General features: G+C 28.4%; 3 protein-coding genes across 5 annotated transcripts in view; 1 reads left to right on the forward strand and 2 right to left on the reverse strand.

Annotated features, from left to right (window-relative positions):
• Positions 1-39: 39 nt before the first annotated feature.
• LOC126865450 (uncharacterized) lies at positions 40-2966 on the reverse strand. Its single transcript, XM_050617943.1, has 9 exons — positions 2818-2966; positions 2183-2369; positions 1851-1986; positions 1532-1749; positions 1409-1469; positions 1190-1318; positions 777-1112; positions 623-705; positions 40-512 (listed from the first exon to the last, which is right to left on the reverse strand). The coding sequence occupies exons 1-9, from the start codon at positions 2852-2854 to the stop codon at positions 386-388; spliced, it is 1314 nt and encodes a 437-aa protein (XP_050473900.1). The 5' UTR covers positions 2855-2966; the 3' UTR covers positions 40-385.
• Positions 2967-3353: 387 nt separating this feature from the next.
• LOC126865471 (galactokinase-like) lies at positions 3354-6998 on the forward strand. The gene is made up of 6 exons (XM_050618003.1): positions 3354-3515; positions 4470-4656; positions 4743-4885; positions 4959-5256; positions 5325-5646; positions 5735-6998. Exons 1-6 carry the CDS (start codon positions 3354-3356, stop codon positions 5802-5804), a joined length of 1182 nt encoding a protein of 393 aa, XP_050473960.1. The 3' UTR covers positions 5805-6998.
• The window catches only part of LOC126865393 (sodium-independent sulfate anion transporter-like), a 36946-nt gene continuing 30353 nt past the window's right edge, over positions 6817-13409 (reverse strand). For all 3 annotated transcript variants that reach the window (XM_050617847.1, XM_050617856.1, XM_050617837.1), the window contains 8 exons: positions 11778-11979; positions 10837-11057; positions 9854-10199; positions 8634-8936; positions 7674-7819; positions 7343-7513; positions 7077-7230; positions 6817-6965 (listed from right to left, as the gene is read on the reverse strand). In XM_050617847.1, the coding sequence (XP_050473804.1) occupies positions 6925-6965; positions 7077-7230; positions 7343-7513; positions 7674-7819; positions 8634-8936; positions 9854-10199; positions 10837-11057; positions 11778-11979 (1584 nt within the window). In that variant the 3' untranslated portion in view covers positions 6817-6924. The remainder of the gene's footprint in view (positions 6966-7076; positions 7231-7342; positions 7514-7673; positions 7820-8633; positions 8937-9853; positions 10200-10836; positions 11058-11777; positions 11980-13409) is intronic.

Consider the following 13409-nt stretch of genomic DNA (forward strand, 5'->3'; position numbering starts at 1 on the left):
TGTATACAGGATTGATTGTCAAATAAATATATCTATGTCTATAGTTTGCAAATATTTAATAAACAATAAAGAGTAATACCTTATTTAATTAAATAAATATAATTATATTATATTTATTCAATTATACATAAATATTTTTACTTTATTTCAAAAAATGAAACAATCAATTTTATTTACTTTTTCAAGAAACTATTTAGTTTCAACATGATTGGAACAATTTTTATTAGAAAGGAATATTTCTCAAGGAATAAAATAAATAGAGAGCATAATTCATTTGGAATTGACTAGATATGTGAATAGAAACATTTTAGGAACATATTATTACATAAAGTCCGATTTGAATGTCAAAGAATAATTCTGTATAAATCTCTCTCGTTTAAAATCATTAAACTGCGAAATGAGTGCGTTGGAATCCTTGACCCAAACTTTGTAATATAGTTTGCACTTCGCTTTCATTTTGATGATAAAAGACATATGCATCAAATTTGGTTGCTAAATTGCAATTAGTGTCTCTGTAAAATAAATTAAAAGCTTATAAATTCCATAAAATGGTTTAATATTAATTATTATTATTTTTTACATTAAAACAAAAATATATGACAGTTATTACAGTTCATCTTACCCTGCAATAAATGCAAAATAATTAGGAATGTTTCCAGTACGACCACAAGATGAAATTTCCATGTAACTCTGTTTACATATTATCTAAACATTGAATTAGAATGTATTCTCATGATATCATAATCTTACATATAATGAAAATTATATTTACATACTGCATCATTCGAATCCTGAGTCACCCTAATTCCCAGTTCTAAACATTCAAATTTCACAGGTACTGACTTCACTTCTTCTGACTTTAGTACTTGCAAAATTGCTCTTTCAATTTGTTTAACATCGCCTTTTGTACCAATATATATTGAACCACAGTATTTAACAGAAAATCCAGCATTTAGTGATTTACTTTGTGGCTTAATCATTTCAGTTTTCTCATTCTCATCTTGTATTTCAGAATTAAATCTTTTTAAGATCTGTTTTAATCCCTCAATACCCGAGCTTCTTATAAGATGAACAATTGGTGCATATAATTCACAGGTTGATTTATTGCGGTGCTGAAAATGTATGATGTAAGGAATATGTAGGGTATATATTATATGCTTAAGTGTTATATTATTTGAATATACCTTACCTTAATTACATATAAATATACTGGTTGACCTATAGTTTTTCTCATAAATTTACGTAATTGTCCTTTGGTATTAGATGTTATAGCATTTCCATTTATTTCATCTAATATATCTCCAATTTCAACTTTATCCTAATAAAAGTAAAAGGTAAAGGACAGTTAGAGTCTTAAATTTTATTATGTATGTATATAGAAATTTTAAAAAATTATTCTGTTTATTACATCTTCTGCAGCTACAGAGTTTTTATCTAAATTAACTATTAAAGCTCTCCCTTTGGTAAAACTGTAATAATACAAAATATTATTCACAATGAACATTTGTTTTTACTAATGTAACTTTCTTACCATACAGAAATACCTAAACTTTTACATGGTACTAATTCCAATGCTAAACATTCTGGTAATTGCCAGGATTCATCCAAAAAACTACAATTCCGTAAATTTAATTTGAAATTTAATTTACTGCTTTGCAGTAATACTGATAAAAATATTTCTCCAAGAATATTATCTCCCAGAATACTGTTTTTATCATAATAATCAGTAGCCATTAATGGTGTTCTGACCTATGAAGTTTTACATACATAAATTATAAAAACATAATGATAATTATATAGAATCAAAAATATACATTTTATTTAAGATATTAAATATCATTTATACACACTAGCATTTCAACTGGCATATGAAGGCACTTTCGCATTAAACATGTTTTAATTAAAAGCCTGAGATGCCCAGTAGGTGTATACACTTTTGGATTTTGTGTGACTTGTTCGACTACCAAAGAATAGGTACAAGAGGAACTAAAATAATGTTATTAATTTTTAATTTTAAGTTTTTAGTTATTAACATTAAGTTTTAAATATTGAAATATTATAATAGAGATTTAATTAAAATTTATAAATACAAATGTTCTTATTTTCTTAAAATACTACAGTAGTGAGAAAAGAATTAAATAACCTATAATAAATTTTATTTATTACAAATCTTTTTGCAAACCTAAAATGTTTTTCTGCAATTTCTTCCATCCAATACCAAGCATCGGGTAATTTTGGAAATCCTATGGGATTTAAACGCATCAATATACCTTTCTGGAAACATCTTTCTAAACATTTAAAAAAGAAGGGCAGGTCTTTATTTTCTTCATCAATCTCAATGTTACTTTCAGTTAATTTTCTTGTCCAGCCTGAAATTGTTTTTTTTATTTAATAGTATACTTATCATGTGACATCATTTCATCATGTTTAATGATATATTGACAAGATTTATAATATAATAAAAAAGAATAAGGATGAAAGTATGATTATGATCTAAAAATTTTTAATATTAATGAATTAAATAATAGATAACAAACCAATGTTGCAAAAATAAATTATTTTATTATACTATTTTATACTAATATTTGATTACATTTTAAATATCTTTTATTTACATTGCATTTATATCTTTATTTAACAAAATAGAAAATAATATGGAAATATATCTTTGGAAATTAATTCAAGAATTTTGTAATTCTAACAATAAAGGTTTAAAATTCAGATAAATATAAAGTTTATAAAGAAATCATTGTATAATAATTTTTTTAATGAATTATTAATTTCCTAACCTATAAAAGCGTTACATTGTTTAATTACCTTTCAATTCTTTAATAAGGGGATTTGAGACCGTCATGGCATTATCAATACAGATTATTGTCAAATATCGGCAATTAGTTCATTACATAAATTAGATATCAACTAGAAATTATTAACAATTAAAAGAGATATCATTTTAGTCATGTATTATTCTTTTAATAGCATGAGATGATGCTCTTAATACATCAAATGTCACTTTTACGAATTCTGTTACATTTGTGGTGCGCATGTTGTATGCATATACACGCAGAATACTTGCATTGTTATTAACGATACGATAAAGCGTACATTTCCAAGCATGTAACTGCACACATAATCAAAGTTGATGTATTGATAACGTATACGTGTGCTTAATACCAATTTTACCCGTTTGAAGCGTATTGTACTTATATTCGTATCAGTTCGTATTTTTACTGTGTTGTGAGTTACGTAAAATTAAATTCATAGATTCCACTGCATTTATCTTTTTAAAATTTTTATATATTCCGTATATTAAGTAACATTACATATAAATAGTTTTGAAATAATCGGTAAAAATGGCAACAACCGTGCTTAATGTGAATGAAATTAAATCGAGAGCTTTAGAAGCTTTTGCAAATAAATTTAGGGAGAATGCGAATGTTTGTGTGTGCGCACCCGGTCGCGTGAATTTAATTGGAGAGCATACCGATTACAATGAAGGTTTTGTTCTACCGATGGTAAAATTTTTGATGTTTATAGAAATACTACGTTTCTTTGTATATTACACAAAATTATTAAATCTGTAATTATTGTTTTTCGTGATTAATCGGAAAATATATTTTACAGAACTCGTTATTGTTCGGGAGAAGTAACGCTGATTTCAAATTATATCTAACTTATTTATACTTAACTCCTTATTTTTCATGCCATTAATGTATTATATTTAAAGATCCAATCAGTTCATTATCATCCAGTAATCGATTTAATCAAATATGTATGTTAATAAATAACATTAAATAAGAAATGACATTTTCAAACAATAGATTTGTTTAATTCGTTAAAAATTTGTTTCACTAGTTATCGATAACAAAATTTAGTTGAGCAAAGATATATTATGATTTGTATCTTATTATCTCTTATCATTTATTATCGTATAATCATACATTCATCTGATTTTTTAATTTTCTATCGATATGAACTACTGTTATTTTTTATAATACATGCGTACATCGATTCTAATATATTATTGAATATGAGAAATAGATTATTAAAAATTATTAATTACCTAATAATTGAATTTTCACACAGAATTTGTTAAATTTATATATTTTATAAATAAATAAATAAATATATATTTATATCATTATTATTAATATATTATATATATGTATTAATTTCGGGTGTTAAAAATTTAGACAATTTTAATGATTTATCATCTATTAAAGTCCTAAATATGTATTACTTTTTAGAGTATTATTTTATTTATATGCGACTTTTAAAAATTGTTTTATTTTTGCAGAAAATTTAGTTATATTAACAATATAATGTCTTTTAATTAAATTGTTACTCGATTTTTAAAAGTAGAAGTTATAAGTATGTTTGTATTTAATGAAAATATGTAATCATTAAATTATTTGAGATATAACAAATACCAATAATGGAATAAAGCGTAACGTTTTCCATATTTTTAGGCATTGCCCATGGTTACACTCATAGTTGGAAAACGTAACAATGTGGATAAATGTAAAATTGTTTCCCTTAGTGAAATAGTTAGTTCTGAAAATTATGTTGAATTTGAAGTTAGGTCTCATAAGAGTATAAAACCAGGAGAACCAAAATGGGCTAATTATGTAAAAGGATGTATAGCAAATTTTATTTGTTAGTTTATTCATTATTTTGATCCATTTTACCAAAATGTAATAAAAGAATTCTATTGTATAATTTAATTAAAACATTGATTTTAGGTGATGTGCCATCTTTTAATGCTGTGATTGTATCCTCTGTACCAGTTGGTGCTGGTCTGAGTAGTTCAGCTGCTTTAGAAGTTGCTACTTACACATTTTTGGAAGCATTAACTGGTATAAAATCAGAAAAGCCAGAGGATAAAGTATAATGACAGAGTATATTATATAAATTATAATTTTACTAAATTAGAGAAATGTAAAGCTTATATCTTTCAGGCTTTAGCATGTCAACGTGCTGAACATGATTTTGCTGGAGTTCCATGTGGTATCATGGATCAGTTTATCTCTGTAATGGGTAAAGAAGGCTATGCTCTTCTTCTTGATTGTAAAGATCTTAGTACTAAACAAATACCTATGTCACAAATGAATGATTATATCTTTCTAATTACTAACTCTAATGCTCCTCATAAATTAAGTTCAAGCGCATATTGTGAGCGTAGAGATTGTTGTTATGAAGCTGCAAAAAGGTTAAATAAAAAAAGTTTGCGTGAAATATCTATGAGTGATATTCAAGGTAGAAAATAAATACAATTATGTTACAAGGCAAAATTGTGTTGTTTATTATGTTGATTTTATTTTTAGCTTTAAAATCACAGAATGTACCTGAAGAAATGATAAAACGAACTCGTCATGTAGTAACAGAAATTCAAAGAACAATTGATGCTGCAGATGCCCTAGAAAAAGGAAATTTTGATAAATTTGGACAGTTAATGAACGAAAGTCATGATTCTTTAAAGAAAGATTATGAAGTATCTTCTGTTGAGCTAGATACTTTAGTAACAGCAGCAAGAGCAGTAAATGGTGTCTTAGGAAGTCGTTTAACTGGTGCTGGTTTTGGAGGGTGTACAGTAACATTATTGAAAAAAGATGTAATTGACGAAGCAATTAATCATATGAAGGCCAAGTTAGATTTTTTCCTTAAATATTTCTCTTAAATAATTCTCTTCCTTTTTCTTTACACAACAATGTTTATAAATGTCTGTTTATTATAGGTATTCTGGAAATGCAACATTTTATATAGCAAGCCCTGCAATGGGTGCAAGAATCCTGGATATAAATTAAACAATATGATAATGGGAAGTAATTATTTAGTTTTAACTGATAAAAAGTCATGTTATTGGAGAAATCTAATTAAAAAGATTTATAATTTATTTTCATAATTATATTAAACAGGCTTGTTTAATTTTAGAAAAAAATGATGTATTGTTAGAAAAATATGTATACCTACTAGTGGTTTTATTGAAATTTTGATTTTTATGGGATATTATCTAAAACTTAGAATAATGTGCCTGAAACATTTTTTAATATTTGTTAATATTTTTTGAAATGATATGAAGTATTAACATATGTTAAATGTAGTAAGGAGTAATTTTTAAATAGCATGTACAAATAATGCGTCTGTATAAAAAGTCATGTAAAATACTATTGACAGTTTACGTGAATTTGCGTCAATGTATTCATTTATGTTTGTATATGCACAGGTTCACGAATGTATTCAAACATTTGTAGAGATCTTTTGTAAATATATTATGTGTGTTATATGAAACATTTTGAAATTTCATTAGCATTGTTGCTCTGAGACTTAATTATACTCTAAAAGATATTCAGAACATTCTACAAGATGTATATGATCTACAAGATATGTATATATACATATATATGTTTGTAATAAATATCTCGTTGATAAAATTCCAAAATTTCGTATATAACACGCATAATATGGGCATAAAGGATTTCTCTGATAAATGTTCAAATATTTTCGTGAGCCAATGTATATTTTATAATCCTACTTATAATCTGACCCTTTTGGCACAATATCGATGTAGTATATATAATCTTTTCATATATTTTCTTGTAAATTTTAAATTATTTTAAAATTATTTTATATTACTAATGTGTATCATATGTATTTTTAAGAAAACAGAATTTTCGTTTTGTAATGCAGAAGTACTTATGTACGTGAAATATCGTCGTATAGTATAGCATTGTGTCGAAAGGGTTAATTGTTACATATTAAAATATGTAATTGTTACAAAGTAACAATTAATTATAAAATAAGATTGTTGCTCTTTATCATAATATTGTCTAACATATTGACCATCTTCGTCTTAATATAATACTGATACATATAAACTAAAGAAAGAGTACTTCCGGGACGGAATTTATAGAAGTCTAAATATTGTCAGTATCTGTTCATAGAAGCCGACGAAATATTTGAAAATTCTGGAAATAAATAAAAGTTTTATATAAATCATACATTTTTACATAAAATTGAACAAATCAGTTATTTAATTGCTCAACATATTATGTAAAAAGTAATAACATTTTAATTACCTTTCAAACAGTCATTAAGTTCAAGTTCGCTAGAGCTACACCTCAAACCAGAAGGTTTTACACCTTTGAAAATTTCTATAATACTTGGTTTCAAATTATGGAAAATTAAAGGCTGTCCACGTTTAGAAAAATCTTCCGTCAAACTTTTAATTCCCTAAATAATAAGTATATCAATTATAGCATAGAAATAAATTTTAATAAATTATAATAATTTTATAATTTGAATGTTAGTGCAGATACTTTACAGATAGTATTTCATAGTGTACCTTCGCGGCTGTAAAATCTGCTGCTTGAATATGCGTAGAATCTATGACAACAGGTACTGCGGTTCCCTGTTTCGTACCTTGCTTACTAATTACAGCTCGCACATATTCAACGCTCGGGAAAACGAGACTTCTGTCAGGCGTTATGACAAGATATTCACAGCCGTTAATACTCTGAAACAAAAATATCATATTATTAAGGAAACAGCGTAATAAAAAATATCATGAATGAAAGACATGAAAATATTTTTGTTCTTTACTATTACATTGATATTTCATTTTTATATAGAGAAAGTTAGTTAATAAGTATATTAAGATATAAAAGCATTCTTACTGTATCTTTATGAACTCTTAACGACGGCCTCGCTGAAGCGTAAAGTAGGAACAGAACGTTTATACCGATACCAATCACTATACCTATCTCAAGTCTTATAAAAAGACAGCATAGAAATGTAGCTATTGCTGGTATGAGATCAATTTCTGAAAAAGAAATGATGTATTAATTACACTAATCATTACACAGAGTACTATAAACATTTTTATATTTTACAACGTGATTTTATTCCCGTCTGTTTTCTATATTTTAGTATGTAGTACAATTTAGAATATATATATATATTCTAAATATATTCTATATTCTATATATATATATATATATATATATATTCTTGTGTTAGCAAACTTCTATATTTATTCTGTTACACCTTCTATACCTATTTATTAAACTTCTATTTTAATTAATAGAAATTTATATAATCGTTATTAAAAACGTTTACAAGATGTTTTTTAAGTTCGTAGAATATCGTTTCTTAAAATTAAACTAAATACAAGAAAGTACTTTCAGAGTATTTAATTTAACCATGAGCTATGACCAGACTGCGAATGTTTATGTAAATTCATATACTTGCGAACAAATTTAAAGAAGCAGAACTTAAGTAAAAGTTTATTTTACTCATAAAATATTATAATGGGTACTATACCTTCGATATTTTATATATGTTTACATTACACGCTTTCTTGCATTTTTTCAAAAATGTATAAACATCCACAGTCTAGTTATGATTCTTTAAAATTCATAATTTAAGAAGTTACATTTACAAATTTTAAAAAACCTTAGCTAAATAAGAATAGATATAAGGATAAGCATAAGTATAAATGATATCAAGCTAGTTCATAACTAATTTAATTTATTCAGCAATAAATACTATTTACAGGCTGAAGCGGCGCAATACTTTATTTGCAAAATAATATTGATATTACTTGAAAAATAAGAGGGATTAATAATACAACGTACTTTTTGTTCGCCATATAGGCTTGATCACATGTAATTCCACCATAAAGATGACCGCCGCGATGATGATTGCAGCAAGGGCGGCGTTAGGAATAAAGTATAAGTATGGGGTGAGGAACTGAAGCGACACGAGTACTAGAAGGCCAGTATAGATACCGCCGAGAGTTGTCTTTACTCCAGAGGAATGGTTTACTGCACCTCGGCTGAGGCCACCGCTGACGGGCATCGAAGAAACGAAAGCCGACACAACGTTGCACACGCCCAAAGCCAACATTTCTTGAGTTGCATCGATTGGTTTACCTTCATCTAGGATAATCGATACAATTGTTATGACTACATTAGCAAAAATTAAAACGAATATGAAAACATACATAGTAGTTTCGAGATATTTATTTCAAGTATGCACTTTGCAGATAGCATCAGAGTATTTGAACAATCAGTTACTCATTATTTGACCACGGATTTTCATGCACTTATGGGAAACTTGAAAGTGCAAATATGCAAAGAACACATGTAATATACAAAAATATATAAAAAATTTAAAGTATAATATTCGTATATAATATTTTGTATGTAAAACAATTTTTACCCAGATTCTATCTTTTCCTAATTATCTTCTATGTAAACGTATTGACTGTACTTGTTGTTAGATGAAAATTACTAATTTTTAAAGTTAATCTCCTACATTTTGTATTTTTTCAATTTCAAGACAGTTAGGATGTCCTTAAGTAAAACACGTTACTTTGATTTTTTGGCTAATGTATGATAATATGGTCTCAGAATAAAGTCAAGGTCAAAATTTATGATATTCACTTTTTGTGAACTATATTCTGTTATAATAATTTGTGATTGATACATTGGAAGCAAATCCTGTGTTTCTGGTAAGTTACAAATCTGAATAGCGAGTCATGTTTAAAAACGGTCTCAATATATTCACATTTAAAATTCAAATATTTTACACTTGTGCAGAGAAAGTTCATTTAAATAAAGCCTTGTGATATGTGTAATAAGATTCGCGAAAAAGGACATTTGATCTTCAGAAGATACTCTTTGACTGATTAAATTTTCTTCTGTTATTTGATCTATTTCCAAATAATTTTTAATGAATTCTCTAATTTTTTGCTAAATTAATTATTACTACAATAAGTATGTTCGGAAAGAAATATTTTATTTAGAGAAAATGAATTGTGTAGTTGGTGAAAAACGTTTGTTATGAAACTTACTAAAAACTTTGGCAATGGAAATGGTTTCCAAGAGGCTCAACAAAGGAACGACTAGACATCCAGAGCCGAGGGCGGAAACCATGTCGACGAAATCGTACGTTTCGTTCTTGTGGTAGGTTTGAAATGGTGGTAGCCGAAATTCCGGAAGTCCTTGTTTAACGTGGCCAGTCAGTCTAACAGGCGAAGAACCTAAGTGACTTTCTAAAAGCCAGCACATAACGCCGCACACGAGGACCACGAGAATATTTCGCGCCGTAGACAGCAACCAGAGTGATTTTTGCATAATTACTTGTGCTTTTGATGACATTTTTGCAGCCTTTTTCATAAACGGTATGTCTTTGATTTTCTGAAAAAAAGAAATCATACAAAAAATATTCTTTATTTTATTTTTCTATAAAAAAGTAGGTAAGGTATAAGGTAGGTAGTAGTTGAGTAAAAAATCGCCGATGATAATACGTGAAAATATAAAATATAAAATTTCGGTAGTTACAATTCATGAAAAATTTTAATTTGAATCGTGTGAATAAATTTTAATTGATGTACATTCGTATCGTATACATTATGTCTTATACATATACATCTTATACATATGTATATGATGTTGAATGATATTCAAAAAATATTAAACAGTCAATAATGTTTGTATGTAAAAGTAACACGTGTAATAGCAAGGAATTAATTTGTAAGCAACATAATTCGACGAATCATTCACTAGACGTAAAGCACGATGCGGATGTGCAACTTTCATCGTTGCAATCTCGCTGCGATCATGTGTCTACTTCGTCGTTCTTAACTCGTAAAACAAAGAAAGATATATGATCACAGTGAGATTGCGACAAAAGTCACACGTCTGCACTGCAAGTATGTAAACAGCTCGGCAGAAAGTATGAAGAAAGATGAATCTACTTTGTATATATTTAAAAAATTATTTTTATGAGGATCTACTTGTGTTATTTTCCACTGAACGATGAAATAATACTAACTCTGAGAAGAAGAAGGATAATTATACACGAGATGCCCAATGCAGTATCCCAAAGCTTCGTCTCCCCAATTTTTTCAAATATATTTTGCCATACTTCGACGAATTTGCTACCGCCGATATGAATGCCTAGAATATCTTTTACTTGGCTAGTAGCTATAATAATTGCTGCTGCTGATGTGAAGCCGACCGAAACTGGTCCTGATATAAAATCCAATAAAAAGCCTGATAACAGAAGAAGATGTGTCAATATTTATTAAATATAAATATAATATATTATTGAATTGTTAATAAATAATTAATAATAACTGCAAAGTAAAATGAATAAAACAATAATAATTGAAAATGAATAAAAACAATAATTAATAAATATAATAAAATATACTATATATTATATATATATATATATTTATAGTATAATATAATAAAATTAGTATAAATATATTATAAGATAAATTAATATAATATAATATTATTTAATATTAATATAATCAAATATATAATATTTTCTAATATAAATAGGAATATACACATAACTAGACTGTGGTTTTTTATGCATTTATGAAAAATTTAGATGCGTAAGAATGTGCAGGGCATATATATTGTAAAAATATAGAAAGTTTTCGAAGCAAGTTTCTCATTATAATATTTAGGGGATGAAATAAACCTGTGCTTAGATTTCACTCCTTCAGTTGTATTCATAAAAATATGAACTTGCATAAATATTCGCAGTTCACACATAACCGTTCTCTTAAAATTACGCTACAGAATTTAATTATTTGATTTTTATTCAATTATTTAAATACCACTGTCATTTCATTCGATATTATTCCACACAGAAGTAAATTTAAAAAACATATGAGCTCTAGGGCTATTCTAATAAAGAGGGGGAGCTTGAGAGTTTGTTGAGTTTCAATTAAAAAAAGTAATCGATAATACAATTACCTAAATGTAAAATTCCCATAAAAAAACAGACACAACCAGAGATGAGAGTTAAAAGAATCGCAAAGTCAGGTTCTAGATCAGATTTCTGTAATGTTTCTCTGGTTAATATCGCGATGATCGCGGTCGGTCCAACTGGAACGTCTTTACAGGATCCGAAGATGGTGTACACGAAGCACGCCATGAAAGACGAATACAAACCATACTGCAAAACAAACGAAATTATTAAATATTTTTACTTTTACAAGAAATTTTAATTTTGCCGTAATCTTCGAATTTTTATACTTCGATTTCAATGTTTAAAATAAAATTGAAACGAAATCGTGCATACCAAGAAGAATTTTCTTAAATTCTCATTTTTTTCAATTGAGATATTTTTTAACTGAGAAAATAGTTTCGTAGAGAAGTGTTGGAAAAATATAATTGAGCTGAAGATGTTATGCTGCAGGATTAATAAGGAGAAAGCGCCCTGAGTTTATTGTAATATTTGAACTAAAACATAAAAATATTCGTTTCAGGTAAGCTATCCAAAGTTCCATCTTAGGCCCGGTGCAGACGAGCGACTTTTTGGTGCTGTGTTCTCGTTGCGTCACGTATCTTTCTTTATTTTCCCAGCTAAAAACACAACGAAGACAGAAATACATCGTAACGAGAAAGCAGCGTCAAAAAGTCGCTTGTCTGCACCGGGCCTTATATTATAATGGGGCAGCCAATTTATCTCCTGCTTCGGTAATGCTTCTACCAGCTACCGTTAAGCGAAGCTCCAATTCTTAGTGCGTACACGCTAGTACTCGCAGAGTGAGCAAAAATGATTTTGGTACAGCTGGAAGACACGTAATGGGACCTACACAGTTTAAGGTTCGATGCACACGAGCGACGCGCTATCGCGACGACATCGCTACGATATCGCTATGCGATTCGGCAGATATATAGTATGTTACACACATAAATTCATATATGTTTCTAATCGTGCAATACATACGAGCGAGATTGTATCGCTCGACTACACAATCGCACAGCGACGTCGCTGCGACATCTTGTCTCGTCACTCGTGTGCATATTGTGCATTGGTTCGGGTCTTAGGCGGGTTTCGAATCACCAGATATCGCGCTGAAGTAAGAACAGTACGACTACGAATAAATCGAGTTGCAGAGGTGTCGGCTATAAAATCGACCGGAACATTCGATATTCGAGCCAGAGACTCCTTCTCGATTAGACACGATGCAGACGAGCGACTTTTGTCCCGCACGATATCGCTTATACGTCTTTCTTTGTTTTCCCAGTTCGGAACACCGAAGACAGACCGTAGCGATATCATCTACACAAAAGTCGCTTGTCTAAACGAGAAGGAGGAATATCGAAAGTTCCGGTCGATTTTACAGCCGGCACCTCTGCAACTCGATTTATTATTATTATCGAATCTAAGTTGCAGTCGACCGAGCCAGCGCGGTTTTTTTAAGATATGAAAATATATTTTATTAAAACACACTTATCAGCCAAGTTAATAAGAAACGTTGGTTAACGAGTTACGATTCAATGTTTCAGTTGCATAGTGGAAGATGTTGTGTGTCATAAATTTTAATAAATTTTTTTACAATTTCCGATGATTTTGACATTTTGTAAACATCATAATCG

This window comes from Bombus huntii, chromosome 1 (assembly GCF_024542735.1).
Source record: "Bombus huntii isolate Logan2020A chromosome 1, iyBomHunt1.1, whole genome shotgun sequence".
In the NCBI taxonomy this organism is placed as follows: Eukaryota; Metazoa; Arthropoda; class Insecta; order Hymenoptera; family Apidae; genus Bombus; species Bombus huntii.

Excerpts from the sequence above, each read along its gene's own strand:
- LOC126865450 (XM_050617943.1), bottom strand. The coding sequence starts at position 2,854 with ATGACGGTCTCAAATCCCCTTATTAAAGAATTGAAAG. Across the intron at positions 1,750-1,850 it reads ATATGCCAGTTGAAATGCTA|GTCAGAACACCATTAATGGC; the intron begins GTGTGTATAAAT and ends AAAACTTCATAG. Across the intron at positions 706-776 it reads CTCAGGATTCGAATGATGCA|ATAATATGTAAACAGAGTTA; the intron begins GTATGTAAATAT and ends TTCAATGTTTAG.
- LOC126865471 (XM_050618003.1), top strand. The coding sequence starts at position 3,354 with ATGGCAACAACCGTGCTTAATGTGAATGAAATTAAATCGAGAGCTTTA. Across the intron at positions 3,516-4,469 it reads AAGGTTTTGTTCTACCGATG|GCATTGCCCATGGTTACACT; the intron begins GTAAAATTTTTG and ends CCATATTTTTAG. Across the intron at positions 4,657-4,742 it reads ATGTATAGCAAATTTTATTT|GTGATGTGCCATCTTTTAAT; the intron begins GTTAGTTTATTC and ends CATTGATTTTAG.